At 38.4% G+C, this 15,335-nt stretch overlaps 1 protein-coding gene across 1 annotated transcript; it reads right to left on the bottom strand.

Annotated features, from left to right (window-relative positions):
• Window positions 1–5,340: 5,340 nt before the first annotated feature.
• fam3c (FAM3 metabolism regulating signaling molecule C) lies at window positions 5,341–11,265 on the bottom strand. Its single transcript, XM_037696177.1, has 9 exons — window positions 11,253–11,265; window positions 11,096–11,200; window positions 10,595–10,621; window positions 10,329–10,452; window positions 9,009–9,067; window positions 8,809–8,859; window positions 8,654–8,738; window positions 8,420–8,546; window positions 5,341–5,864 (listed from the first exon to the last, which is right to left on the bottom strand). Exons 1-9 carry the CDS (start codon window positions 11,263–11,265, stop codon window positions 5,775–5,777), a joined length of 681 nt encoding a protein of 226 aa, XP_037552105.1. The 3' UTR covers window positions 5,341–5,774.
• Window positions 11,266–15,335: the final 4,070 nt, after the last annotated feature.

The raw sequence follows: 15,335 nt of genomic DNA, 5'->3' as shown, positions 1-15,335 counted from the left end.
CATGTGCTGTGGGAGTGCTGTTTTGTGTGCCTGTTAGCAAAATATATCATGAACACTTAATTTCATGAGGTGTCCTTGAAGAGCATGAAAATAGCAATAAGTCCTGAGCAGCTTGTTCCATCAAATTAACAGTTATGTAGAAATAGCACAATGAATGTGCGTTGATACACCAAAGAAAACTTTTTGAGTTTCTATGAAGAAAAAAAAAGATGAAGCATGTTGTCCAGTTTTAATCCAGTGACATGTTTGTACAGTTTTTTTTTTTCTATTCTAATATAAAGCTAGAACAAGATAATAGTCTAGTAAAAATATTACTAATGATCAACATTAAGGAAAAAAGGCAGAACATCTTTATAGAAATGTGTGTAACACTGCCCTCGTGTGCAGTAGGTAACTGATAAAATAACATTTTAAAGAGTGAAATATTTTGTCCAAAGATGCACAAAAAAAAATCTGTATTTCCTGATTTTGTTTCTACAACCATTAGATTTGTCTCTAAAACGTTATGATTGGTTGTGCACACGGTTGGTCATGGTAATAATCTGTTTTCACATTTTCAGTTTGATACTTTGGACCAGTCGGTTCGTCTTTATATAAGAGGGGAATGAAAAATGACAGAAAATTCACTTTCATTACCAGATCCTCAGTAAATGGAAAATATTCCTCAAAGTTTGCTGAGGTGGTCAAAGGGTGAGGGTCGGAGGTCACAAGAAGGCTGAGTGTTTTTAGAAGCCTTTTGTTTAATGGACAGATTTATACTGAGGGGGGGAAACTCCATTCTATTAAAAAAAAAAAAGGCATTCTTTGTGAGAGTGTGTTGCCCTTATAGGGTTCCTGCATGAATATTTTTCTGCCTTGAGGCTCCCAGAAGACTTCTTGAGGTTTATACGATGGAGATGAGCCGCATTCATCCATAATGCACCATATATGTTGCTTTATATAAGACGGGTTCGAGCTGATCCACTCCCACTCTTCATTCCCTGGAGCTCCGAGGACGCACACAGCCCACATTGGCTCCGATGAGAACGCTCTGTTGAGAGCGTTGTGCACACAGACATTTATAACTGTATGAATGTAAACAATGATTTATTGGTATAGCTCCTGAACGAGCCACAGTAGGAAGAATAAAAGTAAAGATACAAAAAAAAAGTGTAATTTGTAACCCTATAATAACACAGGGGAGTAGGTGTCGGCAGGGTAGGTGTTTTTTTGTTTTTACACTCAGGTTGTGCTGGGGGGAACTTGGAGGCCACTTCACTACTACGTATGAAAAATAAAATGTTTCCAAGTGATTGCATACAATCATGGGGTTAAAGCTTATTGTGTTACATTTACTGTGTGCATTACAACAATAAAGTCATGTCCTCAGCACAGGTCTGAAATCTTTCCATTTTGTTTTTAGGTGGAAGCATATTTAATATATTTTCCCTCCTGACTGTGCAATCAGTTGTTCCTTATTCTTAATGGAAAACAGTGTATTTTGTTTATTTCATTCATCTAGTGTGTTTACTCTGAAGTATAAACACAAAATGCAATAAACAGGACAAACGAACAATAAAAGTAGATTAAAAGTAATGAAATGGCGCCCCCTGCAGGATTGTTTCTGCCAACAGTGGAGGATTTGGCATCAGAAAATCAAAAGTCGCTTCATGGACTCATATCTTCTCATGCTAGAGATTTAGACTAAAATTATGAAAATCATCATCTATTTCGACAGTGTTGATTTTTGCAGGTACTGTAATGCCAAAGTTTTACACAAACAAGTGTCACGTCAGTGTATGAGTTAAGGATGATGTTCAACTACTATTGCACGAAATTTTAGCTAAATTTCCCCAAAATTCAGAGTTATAGACATTTTTTATGTGGTTATGCTACCAGCTGTGATTCCCTGCTGAGCTTTGTTTATACGTTTCCATGGCAACGCCGGAAGTCTGCGAATGTCCGGAAGGTGTGATGTAGGGGGTTTCCCCATAGATATTAATAAGTATTAATGTCTATGCCCCCCCCTTTAGACTGTATTTATTCAGAAAAAAAGGTTGTAAGCTCAATCATCAGATAACAACAAAAAAGGTTAAATCATGTAATCTGGACCAGTTCCAGATTATATGATTTAGATGAGCTAAATTGATGTATTCATTAATTTAGCTCTATCTGTGAAGTAAGCAGGGTTACGGCCTTTTTTGTGTTAAGTAAGCTGACGTTTCAAATACACATTGTGGGAAAGTGTATTCACAAAATATTCGTTGTCCTGCTTTAAAATATTTTTTTGGCAACCTGACAAATACTTACCTGCTGCGTTGTACCTACAAAAAAAAAAAAAAAAACGTATTGTTAGAAGATTATAAACATCACTATGGTATGTCATTGCGTGACTAAAAAATAAAGAAAAACTGTCTGACGGATGGCTGTCATCTTTTGAGAGCTGTTCAGACTCAGAGCAGGTTAGTCTTGTCGCTTCATCTTTGTTCTAGCTGCTGTCTAAAGAAAAATCTGATTCAACAACAGTTCCACCTTTTTTTAACAGATAACACCCAGTAGCAAGAAAACCAAACTCTTCTTTAAAGACACAAAACAAAAGAGGTTTTGTGCCAGTTTTAAATTTAAATCGCCTTATGATGATAAAGGAGTACTTGCATTTTGATTAAACTTAATAACTACTGAGTTATTTTTCTTTCAGCTGCTTCCCTTAATGAGCAAACTTGCACAAGATATTTGCCAAGTGTTTTACACAAGATGCTTTTTCTGATGCAACTGGGATTTGAACCTGCAGCCTCAGGATTACCAGACAACAGTACCGATCACCAAGCTATCACAGCCATAATGAGAATGTTAAATTCTTGTCAGAAACCACAGACGTCCTCCTTCTTAAAGAGGAGAGCGCATACAGTCTGCCTCTCTAATGCTATGGGGGTGCATTAGTGTCTATGGCATGAATAGCTTGTACATGTTGTTTACTTGTTTAAAATGGGAAAACATCCTACAGGAAAATGTGACTTGTTTTCAAGAAGAGACAGTGAAACATGTTTTATTATTCTGTCCCAAATATTCAGCTGAGAGAGGAACTGGCACGTAGACAACAAATTACAACTGAATATACAGGATCTTTTGGATAAACTTTCCACTTCAGTCATGATTTGGGGCGCAATGTCAAGTGCAGGTGTTGGTAAACTCTGCTTTCTTAAATCCAAGGTCACCGCAACAGTCTACCAGCATGTTTTAGATGACTTCCTTCTGCTGAGGATCTGTATGGAGATGCAGATTTCATCTTCTAGCAGGACCTGGCTCCTGCCCATGCCACCAGAAGCACCAAAACCTGGTTTGATGCCCATGCCACAATGCTTGACTGGCCAGCCAACCCACTGGACCAAAACCCCATTGAGAATCTATGGGTTATTCTCAAGAGGAAAATGAGGGGCGCCAGACCAACAACAAAGAAGAGCTGGCAGCAAGCATCAAGGAAATCTGGGCTCCCATAACTCCCAGACCCTTTTCAAAAAATTAGAACATCATGAAAAAGTTGTTTAACTTCTATAATTCCATTCAAAAAGGTGATCTTTAATAGATGATAGATTCAGGGCCCACAATTTAAACAATTACAAGTATTTGTTTATTTTTACATAATTTGGGCTTCCAGCTCATGAAAACTGCAAAAACAGGATTTCAAAAAATTAGAATACTGTGGAGAAATCAGCCCACACTACTCAGCTTTTGCAGAAAAAAAAAATTTGAAATTAGGATCACAACAAAACAATCAAAATATGGTACTTTCAAAACGATGTCAATCTTCAATACTTGTTTGGGAATCCCTTTGCCTTAATCACTGCCTCGATGCGACGTGGCATTGACTGGGAGTGGTGGTGCAGAGGCTAGAGAAGATGTGATGAGAGAATCATAGGTTCAACTCCTGGTACTGACATCGAAATGTGGGTGGGAAATGTGAAACACCCACACCTGAGACAACACCCTCATTTGCTCCACTCTGGGCCCTTGAGCAAGGCCCTTAACCCCCATCTGTTCCCCTGGGTGCTTAGTAGGCAGCTCTCTGCTCCACACAGAGGGCTGTGGTAGCTCGGTGGTTGTCAGGAAGGGCATCCGGTGTAAAAATAATTGCCAAGTCTTCATGTGTGATGACCCCTGAAGAAGGGAACAGCTGAGGGAAAAAAAAAAAAAGCAGGTTTTATAACATTTTCCTGTCCTAGTTGGGAGTTGATGGGACAGAGGGCAAGCCCTGGAGGTCATCTTATCACCAGCAAACTGTTTTCCACTCTGGTTGTTTGTGGGATTCAGTTTGGTTTGGTGGGCTCCTCAAACTGAAGAAGTCCTTTGGATGAAACGTCTCAGCAATAAAAGAAACCATCCAGATGACCTAACTGAACATTGTTGGATTTATACCTGGATTAATGAGCACGAACTTTGGTCTCCTGTCCTAGATTTTTTTTTTATTTCAATGAAGGTCTTGCCCATTTCAGCCAAATGATGCTTCATCCCGTACAATGGTCTACCTGAAGGTTTTGGGACAACATTGTTGCATTTCCCCCAGAAATGGTAAAATTTCTTGGTTTAAACATGTTTAGCACGTTCCATTGTGAATGAAATATAGCTTTGCATTTAGTCATGTTCATTTTAGTCCCAACTACTTGTAAGCTGCACTTTCTGAAAGTTTATCAGACTAGTTCATGAAATATTTTGCTAAGAGAGTGACTTTAATAGTTAATGGCAAAGTTTTAAAAACAATATTGTGAAATAAGTTGGCACTCGATTGAGTTAGCTACTACGCCAAATTTTAGCTCCAATTGTATGAGTCAATTGTTTTGGCAACGTGTTTTGTCATAATTGTGTAATTTTTCACACGGCTACATTTGTTGTTTTTTTTTTTATCAAAAGCAAGCAATCTTGTCATGATTGTCTGGTTCACTTTCAGTTTAGTAAGATTAAAGGAACCAGTTGTACTTGTTGTTCTTTTCTGCCCTTAATGCATCAGCTGTTTAACCAAATAGACTCGGAAGATTCCCGCAAAATAGCTAAAATGTCACAATCAGTGCGTTCATTACCTCTTTAACCGATATCTGCGAACAAATCGTCACTTTAATCTGCTTGTAGCTGGAAAAACAGACATCCCAAACAGTTACAATATTGTTTATTTAAAGAAATTATATTATTTCTATTACAATTTTTATTAAATTACACTTCTTTGAATCTGACTCCCCTCTAACAAAATATTTACAAAGTTCACAGTCAATTTGGTACATTTGGTTATTGCGAAGAAAAAAAAGAAAAAAAGCACGACAAAGCTTGTTAATTTTCTGAAAATAACCAAGATGAAAACAACAAACTTGGTTAAACAGGTACAAAAAGTGGATTTAAGGCAGGGTAAAAAAAAAAAAAAAAGTTTAGCCCTTCTTAAAAATGTGGGCAATGAAATTCTGTTTTTTTTTTTTAACTCAAATAAAGCAACAGTCTGCCAATGTGCAGTCTTTGGGGTGTAAAAAAAAAAAAGGTTGATAGAAAACTAATACTTAAAAGATTAATCTCTTCCACTCAGAGCTCCAGTTTGCACCGACGTAACTTTATCCAAACAAAAATACAACTGGTCCAATTCCCTGCTCTGAGTACCTGCAGTTTTTTTTAATTTTTTTATTTTCTTGAAAATGTCAAATCAAAATGCTTTTAGTTCAGCGGTTCTCAGCCAATAAAAAGAACCATTAAAAAATCCTAGTGTGAACAGAGATGCCAGGAAGACAGGGTGGACTGGAGAGACTGGACTTTGGCTGAGGTCAGATCTGCCTCTGGGGTATGCAGCCTTCCATCTCCAAGACTTCGGGCCAGCCCTCATATTTGTTGGTATCTGCGCTGTTCTTTATGTGCTGAGGAGAGAAACACAAAACGCAGTGTGAGGACTAAGGTGTACGCACCAATACTAGTCAAACAAGTGTATAAATAATTTGTGACGCCCACAGAAGAAAAGGCTGCAGAGATCTGATGAGTTCAGGTTCTCGGGAAATGACAACTGGTGCTAAACTGCACTTAAGGATCCTCGTTTCATACAATGATTTCATCCATAACATAAAGACGTGCGCATGGTAATGTAAATTAGTTTCAAACCAGTTTGAAGCGCAGCACACCAAACCAGTTAGGTAAACCTTTCGGCCTTTTCTACAACTCTTGGGTTAAGTTTCAGTACATCCTGAAAGACGCGCTGCTGCTGCTTCTGAACACTCGTTTTGTTTTACCCTGCTGTGCTGAATGTACACATTAATGTAAACTCGTGGGACAGGTTTTGTTGCTAAAAATAGACATTTACAGCAATGATGTCACTGTTCTCCCCCCTAAAAAAAAAAAAAACGGAACAAACAGTTTAGTGTTCTTTAAAGGAATGCATACGGTCTGCTGCCCTAAATGTTAGACTAAGATCACAAGGGATGGATTATAGCCATTTTGGTCAGACTATTTGTAATCCTGCATGAAATGGAGCAATCTCAAACGATCTGTTCTTGGAATATAAATTCAGAATCACTCTCAGCTGCTACACCAACTTTTTTTTTTAAACATAATTTTAGTAAAACTCAAGAGTTTTAGCCATTTTTGTGTTTTCTAAGATCAGTTGGACTTAGGTTCACCTCAACCTCCAAAGCTAATCAGTTGTAGAACTACATGCCTTGATTATAAGCTGGTGAAGATTATCAGTCGTCCAGGTCGTGATCAATCAAATAAAAAGTTAAACAAAAACAGGACTTTTATTCTGAAGCTGAAGACGTTTTGCTTCTCATTTAGGATTTATCAGTTCAAACACGTGTGTGGACTTCCAAGCTTCATACATCTGCATGAGGTCTGGTTTGTTCTTAGATCCAGCTGCAGATTAGACTGGAACTACTCGCCCCGCACAATGGAGGCTCGTTAAGTTTCTTTGTCTGCCTCGCTCAGAGATGTTTTGGTCACGTGTGATTAGAGAGGAGCCGACTAGGAATTAGGCCTAAAGCTGCATTGTAAGTTTTTTAAAAGTCCTCCTCCTCCTTTGTTTAAAGTAGTTTTTTCTTGTTTGACATAAATGGCTTCCTTCACCCCCTCCCAAACCATCTGTCTTCTCTGTCTAAAATATGAACACTGGTCCTCAGCAGTGTCCCTTATCCTTTAGATGTAGATGGACCGCAGAGTCTTGTCCTTGCTCTCCAGAGTTGAGCCATGCGTCTGTGGAGATGTTTAGTTTCTCCAATACAGAGGTCTGAACGTTCCTCACTGACCTGCAGACTCCACACTGCTGTGTGGTTCTGTTGGATGGACCAGCCTCTGTCTGAGGGTCCTGTTGGGTTCAAATGTACCGGGATGTTGATTGGAGAAAATTCTTCTGAGTTTTCCAGATACTCCAGCAACGTATGGGATGAGAATGTTTTTGCGTTTGTTCCGCCTCTATTCTGCAGCGTGGTGTTTTTTTTAAAAATCCAGTCCAGTTAGGACCTCCACAGGTTTGGAGCGCTTCCGTTTCTGTTCCTTTATCTGAACCAGTGGCTCGTGTTGATCCCTTCAAAGAGTCCAGGGCTCTCTGTTCCATTTCCTCCATGTAGAGATTGTCCACAGTCAACAACACTGGAGGTCCCACGGCAGAGCCACGTGCTTCTGTCTGTAAAAGCAGTCGTGGAAAGACAAACGGTCCAGCAGGGTACAGAGCTGGTCCAGGGTGAAACTGGTCCTGGTACTAAGGTCATAATCTTGTTGAAGATGTGCCTCTGACGTGGCTATACAGATGAAAAGTGAAGTGACATCAAAAGATAAGACAAGTTTCTCCTGGAACCATCTTCAAACTAACTTTTTAACTTTGTTTTGCAAAGTCCATGGAGTTCTCCATGTGATGTGATGTTTCCCACAAGAGGAGCTACAACACAAGCAAGACGTTTTGCAATATTCTGTCAGAGTTCATGCTGCTGGGTCTGAGTGGTGTTCCTAGTTTGTGGATTAAGGGAAGTCCATACAAGCATGGAATGGCTTCTCTTAAATATAATCTGTGGTAAAATGAACCTGATAACCTCGTCTTTTTCACGTTGGTGGAGATACTCTGATCTTTTGGTTGCGTGCCTCTTCAAGGTCTTATTTGTAGCGGTGTCACTCAGTACTGTGGATGTTGTTCTGGTAATCAGAAGTATTGACTGTGCATCTTCCGTTGTCAGCTGGCGAAATGGATTTGTTAAAACCACCCAGAGGGGAAGCGAAACGTCTTCAACTTCAGAATAAAAGTCCAGTTGCTTTTTTTTTTTGGGATACTACGATTACTTTAAGAGTTTTATTCAAATCTGTCAAGTTGTTTGTTATGCTAAAGGATTAAAAACGTGTGCGCACACAGGCAAAAACATTATAGCCCTGTTGTCTTTGGCAGCAGGTAAAAGGAGCAGATGAGAACACATTCCTTGTGGTGTTGGGATCATGTTACCTGCTCAAATGGACTCTTGGTCTTGATGCCTTTCCCTCCTACAAAAACCCAGTTGTCCCGGAAGCCCAAACTATTTACGGCCGTGCTGCCCAGATCAGCAATCAGTTTCTTGGCTTCCTCATTTAACCTAAAAACCAAAGAACATGAAATAACTTCTAGGTATAACGTGAAAAGTGGAAATGTTCATTTAAACTGAATATGGAATAAACTGCATAACGGAGCAGAGATTCTTACTTTGTTGCAGGATCATCAAATGATGCCATCATTACAATCGTCCCCTCTTCAATTTCATTCAGGAACTTAATTAAGGGTGCCACGTCTGCACAATGTTAAACGCAGTTAATACAAAGTGTGTTTAAATAGCTGAAAATAAAAGAAATAAGACGTACCTCCTGCCCACATGTCATAATAAGCCGTCTTGATAACTTCCCCTGTTTTTCCTGGAGAGAGACTTGAATTAATTAAAGAAAATAGTGTCTGCACAGAGTTCAAAATGAGGAAAGCAATTGATTAAATCACAGAAAAGCAGATTTTTGTTTTGAACGTATGCTTAGTTTGTCTTTAAAGGTGAGACTTCAGCTGCATTTACCATTAATCAGAGCGATGTTGATTCCTCTTCCAACATTGTTCTTCACTCCACTCATTAATCTGCAGCCAAGAGCAAAAAGTTCATCAGGCACAGGTTTACATACACTAGTTACTATTCTTTTAAACAATTATGCAAAGTGTCTCATTATTCAGACATTAAAGAATACTGAGAATTATAACTGACCTAAAACAGTAGTAGTAGTCTGATTTAATGTCAGGGGGAAAAAACGGTTTGTTATATACTGTATGTAAACATCTAGATTCAAATGCATGCTTGCTTTAAGAAGTTTTAACTGTGAAAAAAACACAAAATTAGATTTGAAGTTTTATTCTTCTACATCATCATCATCATCATCATCGAGACCGTGTGTGCTTTTCAATCTAACAAGGTTGACTCTGGTCCTCTGGGCGGGTTGAAATGTTTCGTCTTTTATCCAAAGACTGAGTTTGTTGCAGCTCCCCAGACTTGAGACGTCTTTAGATTAAAAAAACCCTAAATGCTTCAACATAGAAAAACTCATCCAGAGGAGCTGACTCAACCCATTTACCAGGATTTTTGAGCACGCATCAGGACATTTTGTACTTCTGTGTTTGAATGTAAACAAAATTATTCAAAATTGCAACAAAAAAACCTGACTGCTGTTTAACTCATTACAAATTAAGTGGTAGAGTTTTAGTAGATAGTGATACATATTTAGTGGTTATTTTTTTTAATCATAGTTATGAAATATTTAAACTAAAACATTGAACATTTGCATAATTTCACACCTATTATGGCTTAAAGGCGTGCCAAGGAAGTGAAACTCATATTGTACCAAGTAAATGTAATATTTACATTTACAAACATTAACTTCCTGAACTGTTGACAGCAATGTTTGTGAAGGTGGAGCTTTACTCCTGCAGCTGGAACAATCTGAACTGAGCATTAATATTTTTTTTTTCATTTAGCCGTTATTTATCCAGGTTAGTCTCATTGAGCCACGAGAACTCATTTTCAAGAGAGACCTGTTTTTTAGGGAGCACATGGTGGGGTTAAGGACCTTGCTCATGGGCCCAGAGTGGGGCGAATGAGGGTGGGGGCAAGTGTGGGTGTTTCATCTACCCCACCCACAATTTTTGATGTTGTCGGGGCCGGGGCGTGAACCGGCGATCTTCGGATCACAAGCCCACCTCTCTAACCTCTGCGCCACCACTCCCCAAGAGCAAGAGCTCCCTCATTCACGTTATTTAAAATGTGTTGCACTCATGCGATAAAGAAGCCACTTAATGCTAATCAGTCAGATAATCTAGCCCCAGTTAATCTGGATGTTTGCATTCTTACAGTTTGTCCTCCAGACAGATTCTGGGCCCGACCACGCTGGCTGCACCGCTCGTCATCTTGAAGGCAAAATGTCCAGGGGCACAAGCCTTGGACAGCCCACATTTATGTGCAGCAGGCTTTGTTGCTGTGAACACACACACACAAAAAAACTATTTACACATCGAACCATCAAACAGCACAGCCTGTTTACAATTATAGTGTGACTAACAAATATTTAACTCGCAATGTTGTTTGGTAAACTTAAAAGCATGCAAAAGGATACTTACGCCCTACGTTCACAGGCAAAGATTTAGCTGAAAAGCAGAAAAAAAAAAGTTCAGATTTACATTTTGTCTTCACTTGAGACTAATCTTGAGCTGTTATTCGTGCAACCAGAACAGAATTTGATCCAGCGAGTAAATGCCAGCTAGTTTCCACCTGCAGTGAGGGACCTTCCCCCCCAACCCTGTGGTCCTGCATGTTTTACGTTTCTCTGTCAGGTGTGTCTGAGCAGGGAAACGTATAACCCATTTTCTTAGACAAATCTTTTCTGTAGGGGTACACAATAAGTCAGCTGAAGGTGTGCCTCAATTGCAACACAAACCAAAACCCGCAGCAGGTGTGTTGTGAGTCCTAACAAAGCACCTTCCAAGTGCTAAATAAATAAATCCAACTTGTTTTTTTTATTATTTTTACTCCAGGTGTGTAGTATTTAGTTTACAGCAATTGTGTCCCCACTTCCTCCTTCTTGTGCTGCTTCCCAAAGAATGGTGTGGGAGGAAACTCACACACGAATCTGCCAAAGTTAAAATCCATGTTGATCTCCAAGAGTTGAAACGCCAGGAAGACAGCGAGGAGGAACGCTAGGATTAGCGCTGCTAACTTTATAAAGCCTGCAATCAGCACAGAAATAACCAATAATTAAGTGTTGTTAGTTGTAGCCACGAGTTATTAACATATGCTGAATGTCACGTACCTCCTGCTCTGAGCATCTTGACAAATCTTTGACCCCTTCGTAGGCGACAACCTTGAGGAAAAAAAAACATTGTAAAAACTTTAGCATTTATAAATTCGACGTCATGAAGGCGTTAACGGTCGGTGCGACATAAATTTGTTTCCCCCTCTCCTAAAATAAGCTATTTGACATTAATTGGTAAAATTGAGACAATTAAAGAACGACAGGGTAAGAAAAAATACTTGTCAAGTTAGTTCACTGACTATTCAAATGTACAACTGCTAACTAACTAGCTTCAACTGATAATGTTATCTTCCCTCTTCTCCATTTGTCAACTACATAACGTCGGTATTTTATTTATTTTGGGAGGGGATAATTTAATAGTTAATGCTAAAATAACTGAAGCGTAACAGTAGTAATGGTACCTTGTTTTAATTAGTTTTATTAAACTCTTACCTGTTCAAGAAGAGGCGACAAACTCCCAACTTGGCTTGGTCAACCTGAGCCGAGTTCTCCGGCTTCTTCCTGTTACGTCAGCTCAGCTGCAGAGATATGAGAATGTTCAGACGCCCCACTCTGACGGCAAAGACGAAATAGAAAGTCAGAGTCAGAGAGGTTTAATTGTCATTTCAGCTACGCACAAGTACATATTGAAACGAAACAGCGTTTCTCCAGGATCACGGTGCAACACAGAACATAAAGTGCAAAAACGATACAGTGCAGATACACAATAAATACAAACATCTAACCTAATCTAAACATTACAATCTAAACAGGTAATTAAGACACAAGACAGTGTTGATTAGTACATGTACAGGTGGTATGAGGTGGAAATATGTTCTGTGTTGTGCAATAACAATCCTACAATAGAACACAACATTCTGATTTGCGTTTAGCAGCGTAAAGTGCAAAAACGTGCAAGTAAAAGAAAAAAGTCACAAACAGTACAACAAAGTAGCTGTGTGTATTTAGGTTGTGTATGTGTTAGAGTCCATTATGGATGTGTGAGCCAGAGTCTTATTTTGTGTGTGTTTGTATGTTAGAGTCCATCTTGTTAAAAGTCCATGTTAATTCAGTTAAGCAGCAACTTTCAGTGTATATTAGTTATATTACACTTGGCAAGGACATACTGAAACCAGTGACTATAAATTTCTCTTCAAGAAAGTTGATTTTGTAAATTATTATCAAACAAACTAAAAATAATTGTTCAGTTAGTTTACAGATGGAAAAAAAACTGTTGAGAAATGAAAATGTTTGCTATCATAATCATGCACTGAATTATGGCGACGTGAGACATCTGTCAAACATTATCTTTGTTCATATACTTCCTGCTTTCTTCTTCACTGATTTAAAGGCAGGCTTGGACGTGGTGTAGCGCTCTTAATCTCCTCTAGTGGACAAAGTTAAAATCTGCACACTGTTGCGGATATAAGATATTATTATGAACATTAACTTAATTGCACTAGAGCATTTTATAGTGCAAGCGTTGTTGAACATGATGATTTATTGAAATATTAAATACAGACTCATCTGTATGTCAACTGTATATGAATGGTGTTCGGGGGCAGTCTGCATTTCCATCTACTTGAACAAGTGTAAAATTTAAAATAACCATGAAGTGGATTTTTTTTTCTGCAGTACCAGTGCATTTATTCTATTTATCGTCCTTCAGTGGTATTTTATTATATTTTAAACAATTCAAAATGTGACCTTTTTACTTTTTGTTTTTCTTCCCCATTCATATACGTTATAAATGAAAACATACCTGCGCTAAGGTGTTTATTTACACACCATTGTAATACTTGAAATTTCTACTTCCAGAAAAACGAGTGCTTATGTAGAACCACTTGTTAATTCAGTTTCGTCTTATGAAGTGGGTTGTTATTGACAACAGAGTCCAGTTTTGAGCGTATTCTCAATTCTGTCACCTGCTGAACTGTGTCCAGTGGAGCTCTGCATGTGAAGTTTGTCTTCCTCATTAGTTTATTTATCCTGATCGTGTCTGCTTTGTGGACTTCATCCCAAAGAACAGGCCACTGATCACCACAAATTGCACAGAGCTCTGCTGCAGATGTTAAAGAATCTCGACCACAAGAAGATGACTTTGTACGTCACCTTTATCAGAGTCAGAGAGGTTTTATTGTCATACTGAAGTACATGCTGAAATAAAACAGGGTTTCTCCAGGATTACAGTGCAACTTAAAACATAAAGTGCAAAACAATAACAGCACGCTGTGCAAATGCACAACAGTATAGTGTGACTATGTGAGTAGTCCAGTCCCTGCACCCAGGTACATGTGGCTTGAGACGATCTCCGTGTCTCCCTGACTAGTCACAGGTTCTGGTTTGGACCTCCTCCTTCTCAAGTCCACAACAATCTCCCACAACTATCTCCTTGGCCTTGGTGGTGATACGTTGCAGATGTTTGTGGCTGCACTAGTCCATGAAGTCACTGATGGTGTTTCTGTGCACATATTCCCTCCTCACAACCAACAATCACTGACTCATCAGAGAATGTCTGAAGGAAACAGTTTTATGTGTGGAGGTCTGATGTGTGGAGGGTGAGCAGGAATATGGGGACAGGACTGGGAGCCCTACCAGGTCCCACAGAACTGTAGGACCCTGTAGGGTCCCTGTGACATTGAAAATTGTCCTATACAGTTCTGCACACAGATGTGCTGTAGTCTGTGTGTCAAGTGATCCAAGACCCAGGAGACTAGGCCTCAATCCAGCTCCATGGCACTCATCTTCTCCCTAAGCAGCCCAGGCTGGGTGCTGTTGAAGGTACTTGAGACGATGAAGTACTCGCATCATCCTCACAGGTGCTCTGTAGGTGTGTGTGCACCCTCTGGAGCATGAAAACTGCAAAGTGTATAAGAATCTATGTAGATACTTACCACTGATCTGATGAGTCAGGACTTTCTGGGGTCTTCGTGATGTATGTTTGTAGATCACAAGGTGGTAAAGAAGTTTGGATCCAGCATCTTGACTAGACGTTTACTCCAGGAGGGCCAAAAACACGGGACTTTTCATGTGACTTCTCCTCATCCCTGGGGTGTATGTATCTGAACAAGGACTTCAGACGCTTCCTTGATAAAATTACTATGCTATTAATCTAAGTACTATTTTTTATGAATAAAGTGTATAATTTTAAGGAAACTGGTAAAGATGCTGAATGAACAATGGCTGCTAATCCAATAAGATACTATAATCACAAGGAAATGCAACGTTCTTAAGATATACTAAATCTGCTCATGCAAATTTTGCAAAACACTCATTTTATTTTAGCCAACAAACGCACTGTTGCTTTTTATTTCACCTTAAAATATTATTTAAAGTGGCGATGTGAACCCTTTTAATATAGTTTTTCAAATAGTGTGGGGTGTTCTTGATTTGTTGTGATTAACATTTTAATAATTCTACATAATTGTATTTCAAAATTCATATTAAGAGATCACTAAAGACATTGAAAGTAGTATTTCTTTGAGTTATTTGTAGTAATATTTTTGTTCACAGCATTCTAAGTTAAGTATCTATTTGAACACTGTTGGAGAAAGGATCATTATTAGGAAAATTCTTTCTGGAATTTCATTTTATAACAATAGAAGTTGATCAAACTAATGATCCTTTATCACATGAAAGAAAGAGCTTTCCTTATGGGGTGCCGTTTGTAAAGTTACACAGTCAAAAATAAACAGCAATATTTTGGTTTATTTAGCCTTTAATAAGAAAAAAAAAATTAAGTCTTGTTTTCACCATGTTATTCATACATTTATAAATGTCATAGTTCCAAACTAAATATTTAATTTACAAGCTAAATATTTAGTTAGTAATCTAAATACAAAGTATTTAGCTTGTAAATTAAATATTTATTTAGGAACTATGACATTTATAAATGTATGAATAACATGGTGAAAATATGACTTTGAAAAAAAAAAAGTATTTTTTTCTTATTAAAGGCTAAATAAACCAAACTATTGCTGTTAATTTTTGACTGTGTAACTTTACAAACAGCACCCCATATTTCCTTAGATGATTTTTGCTATCATAATTATTCACCTATAAGCTGCAAT

The sequence above is a fragment of the Nematolebias whitei genome, chromosome 22 (assembly GCF_014905685.2).
Source record: "Nematolebias whitei isolate Nwh7 chromosome 22, NemWhi1, whole genome shotgun sequence".
Taxonomy (NCBI): Eukaryota; Metazoa; Chordata; class Actinopteri; order Cyprinodontiformes; family Rivulidae; genus Nematolebias; species Nematolebias whitei.
The sequence above is the reverse complement of the archived record's forward strand: the minus strand, read 5'-3'. Positions and strand labels throughout refer to the sequence as shown.

Coding starts and splice junctions, on each gene's coding strand:
- fam3c (XM_037696177.1), bottom strand. Junction 10,622..11,095: donor TAACTTTGGCAGATTCGTGT/GTGAGTTTCCTC, acceptor TCTGCTTTTCAG/CTAAATCTTTGCCTGTGAAC. Junction 8,860..9,008: donor CAACATCGCTCTGATTAATG/GTAAATGCAGCT, acceptor GTCTCTCTCCAG/GAAAAACAGGGGAAGTTATC.